Raw genomic sequence first — 12,414 nt, forward strand, 5'->3', positions numbered from 1 at the left:
ACACCCCGAGCTTCCCAAGTTGAGGCAACTTCACACATCAATCACATCTGTGCATGTAAAACAATACTGTTAACAGCAGCCCTGCCTAAACCCATATCCTCCGCCAACCCCAGTTCCTACCCACACACACACACTCACTCACACCAGTCTTATCTCCCTCCAGCCCTCTTCCCGATAATGGGGCTGTAATTTCTGACCAGGCCTGCTGTCAGGCCCTGTGGAGTGGAATGTGGAGTTGAGAGGAGCAAAAAAAGGAGCCACTGAAGGTAAAGGGCCCCCACGGTGAGTGCCGGTCCCTTCTTTCCCCCTGCTCAGACCGGCCCCCAGCCCCAGGGTCCCCTCCATTCCTAAAGCTCATGTTTCACAGTTTCAGGCCTTCTCTCAGTCCCATGATGCATATCAAATATAAGAGCGCAGACTTGGTGCAGCCAAGCACTGAAAGCATGAGGAATCATTTATTTTAACTAATAGATCAATATGACTCACTATCAAAGCAGCTGTTTTATCCAAGTAAACACACGAGTGTTGTAGTTCTCATCCGAATTTCAGTATAAGAAGAAAAACTTCAGATAGTTTTAGCCCTCAATAGAGTTGAGATTCAAACAGGCTATAACCACTGGAAAAGTACAGAGTTTACAATGTATTGATAAAGGTTTTAAGCAAACAAATACCACCTACTCACTGTTTTTGTTCTACTCGAGGAAAATCAACTTGAGGGAGTCTTTTGGATACTCTGACTTAACCATAAAGAGGCCTGTGTGTTTATTTGTTACGGTTTTGTGTGGGCGGCTACTCACTGGCAGCGGTGACATTAGCAGGCACGCTCGCCAGAGAACCAGCGCCGGTGCTGGCCACACACTGGTATCTGCCCAGCGTCCGGTTGGTCAAAGCGGGGATGAGAAGGCTGCCCAGGCTCAGCACCACGCCCAGATCGCCGTTCGACAGCTGCTCGCCGTTGAGACACCAGCTGAGCTTGGCTGAGGCGGGTCGGGCGCTGCAGCGCAACATGACGCTGCCTCCCAGCTTCTGCACCACAGACACGGGCTCCTCAGTGAACACCGGCACCTCATCTGAAGAGATGAATATACAAACGCACCGAGATCAGGGTTAAAGACAGAGCAGCGTATGACATTTGGAAGAAACCTACACAGCAAAAACACAAAATCTTATGCAGTTTAGTCTAGTTTCTATTGCAAATATCCTAGCACACTTGAAATGAGACTATACTAACTTACAAGAAACTTTTCAGCAAGATATAGAAGCTTGTTTTAAGTCAATAATTCTTTAATATTTGTGAAAATAGGTAAATAATCTGCCAGTGCAACTAGTACCTTCCTTATCAATATTGAATAAGTTTTGACTCCCACATTGCTGAACAGCTACTTGTAAGTTAGTTTCACCTTATTTTAAGTATACAGTACTAACATATTTTCACTAGAAACTAGGCCTGACACTAGAAACTCAAAAATGTTTGGTAAGATTTGGTGGTTTTGCATTATACAAGATACACACACATTTTAATGTCATGTTCTCAGCCCTTCTGAGGACATTTATAAGTATAAATACAAAAAGAGTATAATGAATGCACTAAACGGTAGTCAGTTTTCAAATATCCCAGCTGAAAAACACACAGACTGGAAGGAAAAAAGAGGAATAATGAGAATATACATGAATTTTGTACAAATGGACCGGATGGATAATTAATTAAGAGATGTTTCTTTCTCTCCATCTATTTATTTATCCATATAGTTGCACAATCAAACTTTACATCTACATTAAATTTGCTATGAAAGTTGTAAAAGGTGTACCACCAACTAATCAAACTAAATCGATTAATAATAAATAATTCAACCAACTACCTTCATTTATTCATTTGATTAATGAGGAACCGACTCCAGCTTTCTATACAAAGCTTCTTTTCATTTTCAGTTCGCTCATGGTGGCGATCCAAGCCCGTCCAAATTACCTCCTTATTCAAATCTATTTCAAATAAACCTGCTGCTGCCAGACATATAAAACAGTTCACTCCCTGTGTTGAAGCCAGAAAACGTCCTGGCACGACTTATCATGCACCAGGTGTTTAGAAAAACTAAATGTACAGAGCACTTGGAAAGGGAGGTTACACGGAGCACCGTCCAATGAGAGGAGATTGGAAATGGCAGGGAGCGGTGTTATTATGACTAATAAAACTAAAGAATAGCAGAATGAATTTAAAATCTAACATTCTTTTAAAGCATGTTCAATGAATATTGATGAAAAAAGTCTATCATTTCAGTAAATATATTTAAAAGTGTTTATTCCTGTCCATTTTGATGATTACAATTTACAGGGAATGTAAAATAATCTGTTTCTTACGAAACTTTACTATTACATAAGATCAATTGAAAAAAACTTTTAATACACAATAACTACGTCAAGGCCATGTTGCAGCCTACAATTACTAAGTGTTGTATCCAAACATATTAATAGAAAGTTGAGTGGAAAGAGAAAGTGTGGCAGACATAAACTAAAAGTAGTGGACAGCCTCAACTTTGATTGTAATTTACTGAGAAAGAATTTAATTAACTATAAGTCATAAGGACAGAAATGAAAAAACAAATGGTTCAAGTTATGACCCTGCATGCAGTAATTATGTACAACAAATGAGTTTCAGTTGAATTCAATTACTGAAATAGATGAACTTTCAGTTGATTTTAAACTCACAAGTGGTTGAAGCGCCGCTCTGCAGGCAGCACAGCAGAACTGCGCCCAGAGCACAAAACACTGGAGCTTTTCTCTTTTTCATCCAAGGAGTCCAGTCTTGCTTTCCAGACATTTTCCATGCACTATGCCCTGAAAAACACAACAGATAATGATTAGAGGGTCATTTACATACTTAGCGCAGTGAAAACAAACAGCCTAAGCACAGTTAATCTGACTGGCTCACACAAAAACACCAACACCTGCGCCAAAAAAACACATGATTCGACTGGGAGACAAACAACGCTCACCAAAAAAGGCAGCCTTGAACTCATACATGCACTCCTCTGTCAGCTCGGATCTAGCTTGTGTACGCGCGAACAAAAACAGGCAGCCATTAACACAACCCAGGTGAGATGGCTGCACTCTGCAGCACCCTCAGCAGCCAAAACTCCAGACACAAATAAAGCCTTTCTTTTCTCTCAGCCCCCATTTCTCCGCCTGCACCCGCACTCCAGCTTGCACTCATCAAAGGGGCGCCCTCATTCAGCAGGCCGTAACCTGAGCCCGCCGCCTTCCCGCTCAGGTGTAACCGATACAGGTAGAGGGGCTTAGATGGGGGAAGGAGGGAGGGAAAAGGAGAAGGGGAAAACACATAGGCAGCATTCAGGAGCTGGGACAAAGAGCAACTAATGAGAGGCAGGACAGGAGAAGGGGGACTGAGTTGGGGGAAATGTATATCCCAGCAGTGATGAGTGTGTTGAAGGTAGAGGAGTACTATTTTATTCCCCAGAACAGAATATATTGAGAGTAATAGCCAGTACATGAACAGCTAACGCACAGAGGAGAGCTTTTCTCTCCACTGTCGTCTTAGCCAAGTTTCCTGAATTCTTTCCTGTCAGGTTAAACTAACAACTTCCCGTCAGGATGAGGAGGGTGGTCCTGCAAAAGTGAACTTCTCTTTCTCCCCCTGTACTCTTACAAACATACGATTGCATGCCTCTGAACACACTCAACTGTCCTGTAATAGTGGAAGCAGAACACAACTTTCACATTTATCCTATTGGAGGAGGAGGAACGATTAATGGCGCTCTCTTGCACACAAATACAGACTTGTGTTACGGGACTTAGGATGGGTGGTGGTTAGGGGGGGGCAAAGAAGGAGAAACAGTTAGTGGAAACTCTTACAGCGCACCTTCATCATCTAATGGGAGCCGTAAAAAAAGTTTTGCTGCCAGGCACATTTATTGAAAATGAGCAAAGGAGGAGGCTAATGGAAAAACAGCTCCCAATGTCTGCAACTGCTAAACCAGACCACACATTGCTCTGCAGAAACCTGAATGTGTAAACAACTCTAGATGATGAATTCAGATGAAAACAGCAGCACCAAGCCATTCGCATGAAAACACAATGTGCGGTGCTGCAAGTTACTGTAACTTTCAACAGCTTTTTTTAATACGCATTGAAATAAATTAGGTTCTTTTCGTGTCAGTTTGGGTGCAGCATCAGAAATCTGCGCACAAGTACCTACCCAGTAGAAACAGGCCCCTAGCCCTAACTGTAATACTCTGGTGTAAAAGGCAAAAAAACATGTGATCTTCTGTTTATTTCTTGAAATCAATCATGGTGGACTCGCATGCTGCTCAGAGAAGAGTGGTGAAATAGAAGGCGAGGACTCCTGAAATGAGCAATTATTAGGCAGGCTTTTACACGAAGCAGATTCTGTGAGTCAGACTTCATGAGTGGCCCACATGCTTTCAGTTTGAGTAGATTTTAGTACTGCTTTTCATCCCTTTCTGGTGTAATTTATAGTGTGTTGATATGGATTGTAATTTTATTTTATTTTTTTTAGTTCTTACAAGAGCAGTCTGACAGTCCCAACAGTTGGTTTTCCAACTTTCAATGACAAGAGGACCACAGCAAAGCCAAAATCTGGCATGGCCGCTGGGTGGGTAAAAATTGCATTTTTTACCCACCAAGAGTGTGTAATTAATTGCAATTGATTGCATTTTTATTAAAAACTATATATCAACAAAATAAGCTACATTCTCAATTCAAAAACCCTTTTTGCTGCCAAACTACTGAGTAAATAGACATTTGAGCACAAAAACAAAGATATTTATTGTTTATTCTCTTAATTAGGTTATTCATCCATCAGGCAAAGTCCTATTCTACTCATTCAGCTTTCAAATGTTTCAGGAACCCCTGATCATTCATGCAACTTCTTTGAAAAACGCTTTAAACGTTTTAACTGTGGACCCAACAATGGCGTTGGGAACATCTTTGCTTGCTGCTGTTTGTTTGTTGCAGATGTTTTGCATTAAGATGGTATTTTAGGCTTGAATAAGTCAGTGATAGGCCATCTCCTTTTTGTCCAACATCCTATCAGATTGTTTTGAGGCAGGAATTAGAATAGAAAGAGAAACACTGATCAGTAGTGAGCCAAGAGTAGCAGCTTTGACATACGTTGCTGTTATTCACAGATGTTGCTTGTGTGTCAGATTTATGAGTGTACCAGAAACAACACGCAAGTACAAAGGTTCCACTCAGAACTTTTGTAGGCTTAAATCAAGAAATAAATAAACAGTCCCGGCCCTAACAATAAATCATTGAAATGCAACATACATCCAATTACATATCAGTGAATAGGTAGTTGCTAAAGTCATCTATGGACAAAACACAGAATTAGCATTATTAGCTTGTTCTGCTAATAGCAATTAACCTGGAAGAATTCACTTTTGTAGACAACATAACTATATTTTGTTGGTTTTTATTTTATTTTAGCTGACAATTAGCTCTGCATTTAAAAAAAAAATCCATTCAGACACTGAAGTCTTTATCAATCTTCTCAAACCGTAGTGGTTATCTCCAATAGTTTTTGTTTTATCATTATCATTTCACAGACTAACATAGTATCACAATGACCAGAGAAAAAATAACTATGATGCCTTCTGTAACCTCTGGATAAAGCCTCGCAGATTTGTTCCTTCTCATTCACTCTCTTGTCCACAGAGAGGCCCATCAGTAGCGGGTTTACTCTGTAAACAAACAGCAAACTGCTTGGATCCAGGAGGCAGCAGAGCTGAAGGCCTGTGGCTTTTGTGGCTGTTTGCATTATGGACACAACTCAGGACAGCTGGCTGTACATGTGTATCGAGCACCTGTCACAGCTGTGAGAGTCAATAACTGTAAACCACACTGAACCACCAGCCAAGGGGACACACAACGGGTTACGCTGCCCTGCTTTGAAATGGCTTACCTGTTCGGTTTGTTCCAAAATCGACACAAGAACGACATGACATGAGCAGAGACAGAGATGATACTTTGTTATATCAGCGGTATGAGTAGCCCCCTCATATATCATCAATCCCTAAAAGGCAGCCCTGTTCCTCTGAGCCTGTCTGTCTGATTCATTAGTCAGCTGGGTCCTCTGTTTGCTTTGTCTCAAGATGAAAAGTTGGCCTGACATCTATGTCCAAGTTTTTCCATCCATCGCTCCCAGAGAGGTCACAGACGTAGAGGCAGATGGAGCCTCCTACGCATCAGGGTGACTGATAAAACACAGAACATCCACCCCGACAGCTCCACTAAATTAGCAGCTCAGCTTGTGTTTGTATACTGAGACTGTTTTGTTTTAGCCTCAACACAAGGATCACTGCAGCGTGGCGAACTTCTAAAATACAGTCTTGTATTGCAGGTATAAAACAGCTTGAGCTTTCCAAATTAGGCAGTTCAAGGAGAAAACGGCATTTCTGTAACCACATTAAAAGATAAAGTAAAGACATTTCTTAGAATCCAGAAACTAAAACAGACCGCTTTCACTAGATTTATGGGTATTTTTTCTGTCTGGAGAACAGAGAACATTTAGGGCAGACATCAGGCCTAAAGACGTTCATGAAAGACGACAAAGAACAAAAAAACAAAAGTTATATAACTGCAGCTTCTCATAGAGCTGCTTTGACGGCTCTAGAGTAGCTCGATGGAAAGAACACACATTCCTAACTTTACAAGTCGTGGATCTTCATTAAGAGCAGTTAGTTTATTTTGGTGGTAGACTGTTTCTTGTTAAATAAACACCTTTAATTACAAAAGTATCCATTTAAGCCAGGAGAATTTAGCATACTCCGATTTTTGCCAATAAAATGCTTTTATTTGAGAAGCCAGTTCTGGTGAGGTTATTAATGCCTGCTAAATGTGGTTCGGTTTTTAGGTGAAACAACTGTTTCATAACCATCATATAGGCCTGCATCAACTTTCACAATCATGCCATTGGCACCATTTCTATTGGTGGTTATTTATGAAAAAGCGGATGATTGTGGAAGTAGGAGGCAGTGAGTTACCAGTGATCTTTCCTGTCAAGCATGAACTGAGACCAGAACGTGTTAAATGTTTCTGGCCAGAATAACTTTTATAAAAGTGAAAAGGTTTAAAAAGCAAAAACTCCCACTTTGGGTTTTACACAGGAAGGTTATGGGTGGCGTACTGTACTCTTAAATGATCAAGCTGTTTCTAAACAACCAAGCAATGGATTATTTTGGGTTATCGATAACGAGGTCTATCAAGATTATAAGAAACTGTGGTTTCTGAACCTCTACAACATTTTCTGTTTTTAGACCTCTCCTAAGATTTAAATTCATTCATGTAAGATGTTAGAGAAACAACCAGTGTGACACTGCATCCCTACTTCTCCTGTTGGCCATTCAGCTGGATGAAAGAAAACTACAACACTCTCTCCTTCCATTACAAAAAAAAATCTAGTTCAGTTGTTTGGAAATGTTTCTGCTCTTGAAAAACATGAGGTGAAAATGTAAAAAAAAAAAAGGGAAAAGAAAAGAAGTGCCAACTACCACTCTTATTAAGGTAATAGAGATCTATTCACACAAGATGTAAAGATGTCAAATGATCACTTGTCAATGAACTTTACCTAAGGAGCTACCTGTTTGTTCAGGTTGCCAGACTGTACTCAGATTGCCCTACTTATTATTTGCCGATATAAGCTTATTATACTCTAATTAGGATAAGGATAATATTCTGTGCCACAAGCTCTTGATAACTAATACAAAATGTAAATATTTTAGCTATGCGAGCTAGTACCTTGAGAAGCGGAACTTTGACTGAAGGCAGTCATACCTTGAGAATCTCATACTGACAAAAGCCTGGTCATAAAATAGCATTTGCATAGAAAATTATCTCATCATTAGTGTTAAAATATTTGGAAAGGCTTTTGGCCACATCTCCAAGACCAACTGATCTACATTTAGACTAAATAACAGGTACTACAAGAGTTATCTAAGCAAGGTAGAAAACTTATAAACTCACTTAATAAACTTTGGTCTTTCCTTAAGGCTTAATTTTTCTTGTGAAGGCTGATGCCTCATGCTTCAAGAACTAAAACATAATCACATACCGGGCAAGGTATAAATATTTTACAAGATAAAAAACCCTCAAAACAGCAACATTTAAACATGTGGTGTTACTTAATGAGATATAAATACTTGGAGTACAAGTTCCAAGAGACACACCCCAAAACTGGAACAACTAAGAGACAATGCAACACAGTATTTGTAGTGCACAGGCATGTATCATGACCATAGCTATGCAAGTGCCTTATAAGATGATGAGCAGGAGAGTCACTTGACAGAAGTTCATTGTGAGCGTGCTAAGTAAAGACAGCGAGGGACCCTGTCCTCTCGGGCCACTACCAGTCCCATTGTCCCCCTGCCTCCGTGGATAAATTCATTTTGACAACCCTGCTAATTGGATAAAACCAGACTGGAGCCTCCTCCCTGAGCTCTCACATTCCATCTGCTTTCTGGCATGGAGAAGGCACACAGGAGGGAGGGAGGAGGTGAAGTGCTCACAGGGTAGTAACTCCAGAGGAGTTGAGCTGTTGAATATTTATCACCTCCCCAAATTTGCCCCCCTTCCTCCAGTTTTACGTCTTTTTACACTCCATGCCCCCCTCCCAACATTTCACTCTGGAGGTTCTCCAAACACCACAAAGCCCCCCCTCTAGATAAACACATGCGGTGTCAAGTATGAGGAGTGCCGGGGGTTCAACTGCCCCCGCTTGAGCCCTAGGCCCACAATGCCGAGCTGCATAGCTGCCATGCGGGAGGCCGGTTGCCCCTGGCGACGCTAACAGGCAGAACGCACCTTAATAGAGTGGAGAGTCATTGTAAAGCAGTGAGCCGGTGCACGGACAAAGACCCCGCAGACCCCTGGAGAAAAGGGAGACGCTGCTCTGAAGGGCCCGGGGAAGAGCTGATGGGCCCTGCTCAGTGACCAAAGAGAGAGGAAGAGGGGGATACGTGGCAGAGAGGTTAGAGAGTGGAGAGTCTGTGGAGGCAGGAGGGAAGAACAGGGGGGTGGTCAATGCCTTTATCGATTGATGTGAAACGGTTAAAAGAGGTTTATGAAAGCAGCGGTAGTGGGGGCGGTGACTGGGAAAGCCGAACAGCAACTTAAATTAATATAGAGGACGTCGACTGGCAGGCAAGCGGGAGGAGAGAGCAGAGCCTCGTCAATGAGAGGGAGTGTTTGTGAGAGTGTCCCAACATATTTTCCCCTTACTCTGTCAATCTGGTCGCTGGCCTCTCGGTCGCCGCCTGGGATTTGTGCCGAGCGGCGCGCGATGAGACGAGTGCTGAGGTAGCTTAACAAACCAGCACCCTGCCCGATTTACCATCAACCTCATTAACAGGAGATGGACAAACAACACAAACAACAAGAAGCCCTTTTTTGAATTTAACCACCCATAAGTATTCCATCAATCAGCACATTCTCAACAAATCTGTGGCACAAACATTTCATTTTGCAATTCTGTCATAGCAAACATCTAATTATAGTACAATAAATATTGCTGCTGTGAGCAAACTTCACTATGGACTGATCTTAGTGTGTTCTTTAGTCCAATCAAAAGTTTCATAGATCATTTGTCATAGCTGGTATTATGAACAACTGTGCTACTAGTCACAAACTTGGCCTTTAGTAATGCAGTAGTACTGGTTCTGGAACAATCCTGGGGTAAAAGTACTACACTCCAAGATAATCCCTTCAAATTACCTTTTTACCCTCTTTATACTTTTAGACAAGGATTTTTGGTGAGGCTCTCAGCTTTCTACTCACTGTGTGTAGTGGTGAGACACACACACACAGTGAGCCAGCCTTAATTCTCACAGTTCCACCTGTTCTGAACATTGCTCTTTTTACAAAAATGGGAAAATATGATTTGCATAACTTTTCCTGTTTCCAAAATCAAGATGGGCAATTAAAGTTAACATTTTTCTGAATTTTGTTATTTTCAAAGTTATGCTACTGTAATAACAGATCAATTAATTTAGGGCTTTGCTAGAGGTACCAATAATAGTTGAGGGCACTGTAAGTGACATATACTGATTGCATGAAAAGCCAAACATGATTCCTGTTTAGTTGGTCAGCGTAAAGCATTGTCAAGCTCATAACTTTTGTCTTTGTGAGTATAAATGTTTTAACAAAAAATACACAGATGTTGGTCAAAGCCTTAAAAAAATGGGCCACGTAATTTTTTTTAAGATTGTCATTTTAAGAATTGGCAGGATGATAAAATGAAGCTGAATAATGATAGAAATGTCAGTGGGTCGTATAGCTAACTTCTGTTAGCACGAGGATGAGCTTGTTCAATTAACCTAAGCCAAGCTATGCTTAACATTAAAATTTTAACCATAGATACATTACTACAGATTGACTATTTCTGTAGAGTGTGTATTCAGTAGGGATTTTGTGATTTTGTTATTCTTTCATGCCACCATTTAGACAGAATTAAAAGAAAATAAGAAAAAATAAACACTTTAATCCACATACTTGTTCCTTTCAACCCACTATTTGGCAGCCTTAGCATTAGATAATAGTATTAAAACCCGTTTAGCATTAATTTTACCCTTTTATAGCCTAACCCAGTATGCAGTTAGGTGGATTTTGCCTCTGAAGGTAGTGAAGAAGTTTAAAGCAATGCATGTATGGGTTGAATATGTCAGCAGGACGAGTCATTCCTAACTATTCCTGGAAAATGTGTTAGTTAGGACAGAGTTAACATTTGGTAAGCAGAGTATTATTCAAATTAGTAGATTATTTCATTAATTTGTTAGTCACAACCCATGTAGACAAAGCTCAGGTTTTTTTAAAAGAGTTTTCTCACTTCTGTCACCTCTGGAGACACATTGCTCAAAAAGAAAGTGATCATAATCTGCCAATTTTCCTTTAATCAGCTCAGATTAGTGAGTCACTCTTAATAAAAATCAGATGTTGTTTTAAAGGTTAACTTCATAACTCCTTCAATTTATGCTGGTTTATAACTTCCACCTCTGTCAAAGTACCTCGCTGATAATAAATTACAAATCTGTATGAATGAGAATGATCCTAATCGGTGCATCACTGCTGACCCAAAATGTGGCCATTGATGAGCTAGTTGTTATCTTGCCAAAAGTTGGTATAAGTTTACTTCATCGTAGACGTATACTAAGTTTATTGCATTAGTATATTATCACATCAGTGTACATGCATTATTGATCTACAAACCTACTAAAAAGACGTCTTTACTGAGAAAAAGCAAAAAGTAATTTCACATAATTCTTTCACAAATCAGCCATTTTGCTTCAGAGTGAAAATGCTATTGTCTCTGGATAACCCAAGCTGGAGTGGACTCTCCCTACTCTTGTTTTATATTCCACACAAGAAAATGAGTGGAATATAAAACAGGGAACAGATCCTAAATTGATTCCCAGTTATCGTCCCATTCCCCCGGAGCGCTCCACAGCCAGAAGGGAACATTATGGAGTCTAATTTGGCAAGAAAATACTGCTCAACAGGTGGATAGGGGGTCAGTCCAAATCCAACCCTACACCCACTCGAAACACCCCTGTTCTCATGCCGTAAAATTACACATCAAAAGCATCCCTAATGAGGCTGAGAATGCACCCCCTCCCTTCAAAATAAGCTCTCTTAAAGACCCACACACATATTTATCCCTATGCTTTACAAAGTATTAACAAGCTGTTTGCCCGTCCAAGCGCTCCTTTACACCCACCCCTGCAACCAATCCGGCACTAACGAGCTACAGAGCGTCTGGAGGATTAAGGGATGGGATCTGGACGTTACTGCGTTGTGGAGGAAGGCGGCGTTCTAATCAATTAGGCACAGCGCCATTTGCATAATTTAGATAACGAGGCCGAATTAGCCGAGCAGAGCTAATTATGATGCCATGGTGAGCACATCCACCCACATTCCTAGGCTTGGGATAGTGATGCCAATATGCCCAGTGGGGCCATGGGAACAGGACGGGATCATCACGGCCACCCAGACCTGATGGGAGGTGAAGAAGAAGAGAAGGAAGAAGGATTGTTTGAAAGAGAAGAAAACAACAAAGAAGATGACAGTTTTTCACCATCTGGGAGCAAAATATGAAGGATTTTTTTGTAATTTGTTGCGTAATCACAATCATACAATTGCAAGGGGAGCAAGAAATTACATATAAAAAGACTAAAATATTTCTGTTTTGGGGAAAAAAAATATGTCATGACTGTCACCATGTGACCTTTATGAAGATATGAAGATGTTTGCTTGAGGCATGACATCCTGTTGTACGTATATCATATGTTTGAAACTCTTTTTTTTTTTCAAAAGTAATTTAACAGGTACATGGTCTAGAATATTTGACTGATATGCCAAGCCTACTTTCTGCCTGAACCTGGATTTTTA

The 12,414-nt window shown here is 40.7% G+C and overlaps 1 protein-coding gene across 1 annotated transcript in view; it reads right to left on the reverse strand.

The window, feature by feature from the left end:
- The window catches only part of boc (BOC cell adhesion associated, oncogene regulated), a 33,986-nt gene that overhangs the window by 13,681 nt on the left and 7,891 nt on the right, over positions 1 to 12,414 (reverse strand). Inside the window, exons 2-3 of the mRNA XM_032551418.1 lie at positions 2,704 to 2,832; positions 798 to 1,070 (exon numbers count right to left, since the gene is read on the reverse strand). Of these exons, the coding sequence (XP_032407309.1) occupies positions 798 to 1,070; positions 2,704 to 2,815 (385 nt within the window). The 5' untranslated portion in view covers positions 2,816 to 2,832. The remainder of the gene's footprint in view (positions 1 to 797; positions 1,071 to 2,703; positions 2,833 to 12,414) is intronic.

This window comes from Xiphophorus hellerii, chromosome 21 (genome assembly GCF_003331165.1).
Source record: "Xiphophorus hellerii strain 12219 chromosome 21, Xiphophorus_hellerii-4.1, whole genome shotgun sequence".
Taxonomy (NCBI): domain Eukaryota; kingdom Metazoa; phylum Chordata; class Actinopteri; order Cyprinodontiformes; family Poeciliidae; genus Xiphophorus; species Xiphophorus hellerii.